General features: G+C 41.3%; 1 protein-coding gene across 1 annotated transcript in view; it reads left to right on the top strand.

The window, feature by feature from the left end:
- Positions 1-3683: 3683 nt before the first annotated feature.
- Positions 3684-8275, top strand: part of LOC102212471 (heterogeneous nuclear ribonucleoprotein U-like protein 2) — a 13158-nt gene continuing 8566 nt past the window's right edge. Inside the window, exons 1-4 of the mRNA XM_005723209.2 lie at positions 3684-4146; positions 5743-5880; positions 6118-6196; positions 8132-8271. Coding sequence (XP_005723266.1) covers positions 3824-4146; positions 5743-5880; positions 6118-6196; positions 8132-8271 — 680 coding nt within the window. The 5' untranslated portion in view covers positions 3684-3823. The remainder of the gene's footprint in view (positions 4147-5742; positions 5881-6117; positions 6197-8131; positions 8272-8275) is intronic.

Here is an 8275-nt window from a genome sequence, read left to right on the forward strand (position 1 = left end):
TTCTCCTATCAGCCTACCTTTCTGACATGTCTCCCCAATGTGATGTTTGTGTAAAGTTGGTCAGAAGGTTCCTTTGTAAGTGTGCATGCGCCATTAGCGTGCTGCCTGCTGTAACCCTAATTTCCTTCGGGATTAATAAAGTATTCTGATTCTGATATTCCTTTGATGGTTTATTTGTTATATTATATTATATTATATTATATTATATTATATTATATTATATTATATTATATTATAATTAGTTATATTAGGCAATATACTAGTGCATTTGCGGTTTACAGTTTCAATTATGGGCTGATGTGCAGTAAAAGTTGGAAGAGTGCAAGAATTAAGTTTTTGTCTTCCTTATTTTTTTAGGTGCTCTTGTAGTCATTAAATTGACAACAACAAAATCTAATGTGTTACCTGCCTTTTCTTTGTAGATTCTCTCAGTTGTTTTTGGTTCTGCTTTAATCTTCTGCTCTTAGTTGGTGTGAAACTGAAGCCTTCTCGACATAACTTGAGATAATTTTAGGAAAATATGCTTTGGTTTATCGGCAATCTGAGGCAGCGGGGCTTGTACAGAGGAGAGGAATGTCACCGGCCCCACCCCACATTCCCCTCTGCCAGACTGAAGCATCCAGTTTGGACCCCTGTGGGGGCATTTAAAAGACGTGTAAGATACAGTGAATCCCTCTCTAAACCCACAACACCGCTGCTGTCTTATCTCACCAGCTTCTTTATGCGCAGTAAATTGCATTCCTGTGGTGTTTGCAATGAAATCGGCATGACTTACTTCCAACACTGAAAAATGTTCATCTCCCTTGAGCTAATTAGTCTTACATAATCACTCAGCAGGAGCTACAGAAAGCAAAAATAAAAACTCCAAATTTACAAGTCTAAAGTAAAGTTCAAAGACGACTTACATCGTCACACATGTGGTGTTATTTAATGAGGATTTCTGCGCAGAGCCCGAAATATCCGCCGATGAGCTCATCGATCACACATCTGACAGATAAATCAGAAAGATCATTCCCTCTGCAGGGTGATCGTTACAGCCTCTTATTCGCCATCTGATTTAAAGGGATCAAACGGATGACGTCGCCCTCTTACGTCACTGAGCCACAAATTTGCAGATCGTTTATCCGTTAGATGTCTCACTCCTGTTGTCAAATCGACTGTGGCTGCTGCTTTTTGAACCTTTATGTTATAATAATTAGATCGAGGCTGCCTATTGATCAGTAATCTGAGAAAATCACTAATCCAGTTTACCGCACTATGTTATTACTGAGACACTTTAATGTCATTAGATATCTGTTGTGCCGTTTGAATACATAAAGAAAGCCAAGTTAAAGTCTTTTTATGATATAATAAAAAGATGTATTTAAATTGTGCTTGTTTTGCTTTAATTCTTTTTATTCTTTTATTTTTACTTGTTTAATTTAATTTAAGTCATGTACATTCTATTTATTTACCCCATTTGTAATAGGTTTTGTTTAATCATACTGCTATTAAAGAAATCCCCCACCTATTTTACAATTGTTGTTGTTGTTGTTTATTTGTTTGTTTTCAAATTCTGGTTCATATTGGTTCATATATTGGTCACACAATTGTACTTTTATCTCATTATAGTAATCTGCAGCCAAAATGATCAACTTTGTCAGTCTATTTTTTTGTGGATTCAGGCTTTTAGATGCCATTAAATATAGAGAGAGCAAGGAGCCATTGATTTCTCCTTTCTTTTTAAACTATGCATAAGGTAAAAAAACAAACAAAGACACAAACAAAAAAAACTAAATGCATTGTGCACAAGCATACACATAATGGGTGAATCATCTCTCTTAAGATTTAGATATCAGGATCACATTGAATGAGATCACCATGTTACACGAGGTTAACTAAAAATCAATTACTCCAGTGAATGACAACTTAAAACAATGCATTTCCTGAATAAAATGCAGTGTGAATGCTGATACGTGATCATTTCTTTTAGCTGAAATCCTGTAATTGCTGAAATATTTAACTGAAATACACCGAATCATTCACCTATAAGTGAAAGTGCAGACAGACGCTCACAGAGCAGTGAGTTACTGTGACACCTACACCTTTAAGTCTGTTTGTGATGAAGTCTAAGTGCTGAGAGAAATCCTCTGTTTGGTTTTCTTTTGAAGGCTTTGGGAGTTTGAATTGAAGGATTTTTAAAAGAAGCCAATCCTCTTTTGACACTGGTAAGACTAGAAAACTCACAAGACTTGTAGTAATTTGGAGATTTCTTTTTTCATTATGTTCACGTAACATCTTAAAAAATCTGCAACGTAAATGACTTTTCTGTTTCAGGTGTGGGCAGTGAATGTCATTAATAAAAGGAGGGACATAGAGTTTCAAGCCCAGATGCTCCTTAAACTGCCAAACCTCCTAAATTTCAGTGAGTCACATCTGACATACAATTGTTGACAGTTCAGCTATAGTCTTTCAATATATATGTTTAAAAGATCATTCTTATAACTTTATTCATAGAAAACCCAGCAGGTAGAGCATAGCTTCAAACTGCTCACCGCACAGGATGTGGTGATAGGGGCAGTTCCCCACATCCTGCAGGGCTTCTGGGAGCTTCCTCCTCGCCTCTTCTTAAACACGGCCTAAGCATACTGTATGAGCATACTCTTCACCAGTGTCACAAAGGCCACTTTGGATCGAGTCTCCAAAACTATCACAGCAATGGAAAGCCGGGCCATCTTCTCTCACTCCATCAGAGATCAGATCGTGGCCCAGAGCATCCTGAGGGAGATCAGAGAGAAATATTCACCTGAAATTCTGCTCACTAACGTTGCAAACTTTACACCAGTGATGCTCACTACAATTGCCGATGTAGCAAAGAACCACATTTTCTAGATCTTTAAAACCCCTTCTGAAACTCCACCAATGCCTGACATTCTTCCCAATGAAGTTTTAAAGTTTGAATGGTGTCTGTTGGTTCACTTATGTGGAAGTAGTTAGAGTTGAAAGAGGAGTACGTTGAATGAGAATTTGAAGAGTCTCCCCATTGAAATATTTTATAAATTTCCCCTGAATAAAGTTGACAATTTAAAAAAAAGAAGAAGAAGAAGTTATAAATAACAAAAATAGAAGCACACATGTCTAAAAGATGAGAACTCTAATGGTGCTTGAATATTTTTCTAACTTGAAGGAGATAACCTGCAAAAATCCTTAAATCAAGGATAGGAGCTATGTCAAACAGTGAGTCATGCAAAGCAGAGTCCAAGAATAGAAACGTGGAGGTAGAAATGATAATAACGTGTGCCTCCTTATTTCTGATAATTTTATTTTGTGTAATTGTTTAAATACCCGTCATGTCTAGTAGATCTTGCGAGAATCCGAATCAGGAGTTAAATGCCAAACATCTTTGCTTGTCCAGGACGAGCTCTATATCTATCTATCTCTATAGCTATTTAGGTTTCTATATGAACAAGTGCGTGTGTAAAATGGCGAAGCGGAATTGACAGGCAGAAAGAGTAAAGAAAAAAAAGTAGTTTTTTTAAAGATAAGAAAGAACAGCAGCAGCTTTGCATTCAGTGTTTGTGCTGAAATGCAGGCATGATTACAGCGATGCGTTTTCTCTTGCTTGGTTCCTGGATTTTTTTTGGCGGAGTGAGCCCTCTGTGTGTCCCCCTCCTCTCTGGCAGTACGTGCGGGTTGTGTAACGGTGGGAGCGACAGCTCGGTCCCCGCCCTGCTCCTTTAAATACCCGTAACGGGGTCAGTACAGCAGACAGACAGTGGGATGTGCTGAGCTGCTTCTTTCAGCGTGGGTACTCTAACCGTGTATCTGGTGTTCGTACTGCGTCATGGAGCTGGACCGGCGGCTACTGCTGGCGCACTGCACGGCTCACGCTCTCTCGGTAGCGGCGGGCTTGCTGGTGGTGGTCCCGATGGCTCTGAACGGTTCCGCTTTCAAAGGCCGCTGCGCCCTCTTTTCCAGTGGATACTGGAGGACGGATGAGCAGGTGGAGCCGACGGGCACGACGGGAGTCGTGGATCACCTGGTGGTGCAACAGTGGGGGCCGCCGGCAGCCTGCCAGTTCGCCACTTTTGTGGGCATTTTCACGGTGCTGTACGGAGCTGCGCAGGGCTGGAGGTGCCTCTTCTATCTGCATGGACAACATGACGAGTGAGTCTCCCTGCAGCACACACCCACCCCTCCATACGTCTCAAAACACAGAGAAGGGCGGGTACAACACTACTGACCTACATTTGGTTATGTTCTGCAGAAAGATAATGCTGCATGGTGCCACAGTAGTCCGGTGGTACTTGGAGATCCTGCAAACGCATTAAAATAGATGAAGGCATACATAAACGGATGCATGCAGAAACGGACGCAGTCATGTGGTGTGGATGATCAGCCAGCGTATCCACCAGCACAGAAGGCTGTCGGCCATGTTAAGGAGAGGAGAAAATGTTCTGAATATATCTGCATCCTTTATTCTAGTGATTTTTTTTTACTCCCCCCCCCCCCCCCAAAAAAAAGAAGTGTAGTGTAAAGAAACAGGAGAAGAAAGAAACACATTGAGAGCTCTTAAGAATAACGAGTTTACTTAAACAACAACAACAACAGTATTTTAGGTCTTTATGAATCAGCTTGCCTACATGTGAAAAAAAATCTCAACGTTTCATTATAGAAATGCTGGTACTGCCTCTCCACACCGGGAGCATCACCTACATTAAGTCAAAGGAAAAAAATAAACAAGGTCTCAGCTGCAACTTTCACACTTTTCATCAGGTGGGCCAAAGTGGACCTTCTGCCGGCCGGTTCTGACCCCCGAGGTGCGGGTTTGACACACCTCTGAGTCATGCTCAGGCCCCTGATGTCAACCAGCTGCTGGGCCTTTCTAAACCAAACCTGTGGGTCACATGACCTACAAAAACAAACTGCAGTTATCACAGTAGTCATAGCAGGGGTGTCAAACATAAGGCCCGTGGGTGGTATTTGGCCAGGCAGAGACTCCAGTATGGCCCTCTGGACAGCTTTGCACAATGTGAAGTTTGGCATAAATTTTGGACATTTAGCTTTGTTTTCATACGTTTTATAGCTTTTCCCAATGATAAAGGCCTAGCCCCTGGGTTACTAGACCAGTGTGAATAAGTAATAAACAATTCAATTTTACTAAATTAAATTTTACAGTGGATCCACAGTAAAGGAAAATGGACAAGGAGCTAACAGAACTACACATTTATTTCTTACGATTTAAGTTCAGAGAGTTTTGCTAACATTGTTCTGTTGCAAAACAGCTGCAAACCACCACAATACCACCGTATTTTACTGTTGGTATGATGTTCCTTTTCTGAAATGCTGTGTCACTTTTACAGCAGATGTAATTTTAAGACTACTGAAAGAGAGTTAAGGTTGTCCTGGTTGACTTACAAGCTTGTTCAGATTGTATGGGTTTTTGGCTTATATACTGTATTTCCATGTATGTTTACCGATGTTTCCATAAATAGCTTTATCCATTTCCCAATTTACTTGTACAATGTAAAGCGATGAGGGGTGTTTCAAAACTTTTGTGCAGTACTGTATATACTGTTCGTCTGTATCTGTTGAGGAAATCTGTAGAAATAAAAACATTACTGTGATAACTGAAGCAGCAGAAAGAGGGGATGTAGCTGCAGTTGATATTATAAATTAATCATGCATTTGCTCCAACGTTGGTCTTAAGCCTCAGCTCTCTGTGTGTCTGATGGCCATCTCTCTCTCTCTGTTTCTGCCCAGCACTCTGTTTTCGTCCTTCCTCACGGTCCTGCTGAGCGTGTGCGTGTTCTTCCTGTCTGGAGGAGCCAGTGTCATCCTGTCACTAGGACTCAGCTCCTGGTGCGACGTTGTGACAGAAAACGACACACAGCCATTCAGGTACATCTAACGCAGACGCCCCTTTGGCGTTGTGGATGGATGCCTGCTCAGTTTGACATCGAGAGGCCTGCACATTTCCAGACTTTTCTTTTGTTGCTCCATGTGTGATTTTTAAAAAGAAAATGATTCAGGGTTGATGTTAAAATGTGTGTTTTTAAAGCGTGTGTGTGGCTGTCATCTTGTTTGAGCATATCTTCAGGTCCTTTTCTCATCTATTCTTGTTTGTTTTGAATTCAGCTGTGCAGAGTCCCAGTCTGTGCCGCTTTACCTGGACGTGGACACTTCATCTTTCTTCACAGAGCTCAGTCTGGCGCAGGTAGGAATGCGCAAATACAAGCAAACCCAAAATGTTGCGCACACCAGAACGCAAAAGGGACACCAACTTCCTCCCAGGCCTCTGAAACAAGAGCTTCACAGTTCGGCTGTCTGCTTTTCTGAAAGGCTGAAGGAGGTAGAGCACGATGAAGAAAAAAGAAAATAATTATTTAACAGTTCAGACAGATAACTTAAGTAACATTAAAATGATCACAACAAGCTAATTAGGCATCTGAAATTATAGAACAGGGGTGTCAAACATAAGGCCAAGGGGACTGAATCAGCCCGGCAAAGAGTCTAATCTGACCCCAATGGCCAAATTAACTGTATTTTCATAAGGTTAAAAAACTTTCCAACTGATGAAGACCTCCCCTGTGGCCATTAATGCTATAACACAGTAATTGATTAATAGATGAACCTTTAAAAATAACAGCATGAGCTCCCATCAGTGTAGCAGCTGCAGTAGTATTTACAGATTTATCCCCGTTTTGTGCTTAAATACAGGATGTTTTGTATGTAAACATTGTTCCTGATCACATCACTGTAGTCACTCATTTCAGGGGTTTTTTCCACCCTTCTGTCTGATTCGATGTCAGCTGCAGTGATGTTGTGTGAGCTGTTTCTAATGGCAACAGATCTTTTGTCACAGATTTGATATTTTAGGAAAGCAGACGCGTGAAACAGGAAAGCAGGTTTACTCTGTCAGAAGAAACCACTTTTGTTCGGCATCATGTTCGTCTGAAGCTTGTCTGTTTTGCAGATTTATCCAGGAATTAAAAGCATGCATTTAGGAGTTTCTTTGATGTTGTCAGTGCTTTGTGTTTTTGTTACAAAACATCATTGATCGACACAAGAGCTGATGTCAGCCTCCGTTCTAGCAGCTTCTGCAGCTCCATTCAGTGTCCTGGGCAGGATTTATCTAATCTGTCTTTTGGAAACAATGAAACGAGTGTCCGAGGTTCACTCCCGCAACAAACCGACTCATATTGATGAGACACGGCTACGGTCATTTTTCAGTTTTTCCAGTTCTAATCTGTCCCGTCTAAAAACGGCGTCCCTCTCGTCTCTCCTGCTGTCGTCACAGTGAACTATCGACTCGTCCCTGAAATCAAAAGTCTCACAGGAAGTGGTGTTTGTTAAAGGCACAGACTGTATGTTTTTACAAATTGATTTTTGGACTTCTACATTCCTGGAGCCACATTGTTGATTTTTAGATTTCTCCTGTGAATCTTTGTCCTGGAGTTTTAAATGATCGAAACAATAGGCTGGGTCTTAACTCAGTTTTTCTACCGGTACTTGTTTGTACATTTCTCTCAGCTCCGGTCCCATAGTTTCACCAATCTACCTCCAAGAATTTGCTGACAGTCGTTATACTGAGATGATAACTGTTGTTTCACTGATGTATTGTTAAAAATGGCATAAAATGAGAGTGGAAGATGGACATGTGAGTGTGTGCTATATACATTAGAGGGTTACCTAGGCAACCAGAATCTGAAGCATCCACTCACTATAAAGGTTGAATGAATTGCTTCCCCTGTGCGCGTTGCTTTAGCTCAGCCATGTTGGTCATTCGGAGGCAGAAGTGACCATTTGTGGATCACACATAAATATAAAAGTCATCTGCTGCCTTTTGGGCCCATGTTTTTGAACCTTCCATGCTGGTGTTTTGACCTTTGCCATGGTAGTTCTTTTGGAGCCACACGTTCCATTATAAGGATAAAAAAAGATGGATTCAGCAACTGAAGCAGCTGCATTTATAACCTGTAAAGATGCAAAGCACAGACACAGATATCTGCTAATTATTACTCAGTAACAGAATAATAAAACACAGGAATTTCACAAACTTCTTGGATGCTTTCTGCATCGTTATCCTTCACCATGTGTCTGTTCAGTGTTTTTTCGATACGTGACTGTAAGCATCTCTCTTCATTCTCAGGCGTCGCTGTGGCTTGTGACGGCTCTGTGGCTGGTTCACTCCATCCTGGCTTTCCTGCGGCTCTACCACTCTCACAGCCAGCACATCAGCGGGCCCTGTCTGCACCGGGAGAAGGAGATGCTGCTGGGACACAGTCCATCAGAC

Source organism: Pundamilia nyererei, unplaced genomic scaffold, assembly GCF_000239375.1.
Source record: "Pundamilia nyererei isolate P.nyererei 1_Seehausen unplaced genomic scaffold, PunNye1.0 scaffold00008, whole genome shotgun sequence".
In the NCBI taxonomy this organism is placed as follows: Eukaryota; Metazoa; Chordata; class Actinopteri; order Cichliformes; family Cichlidae; genus Pundamilia; species Pundamilia nyererei.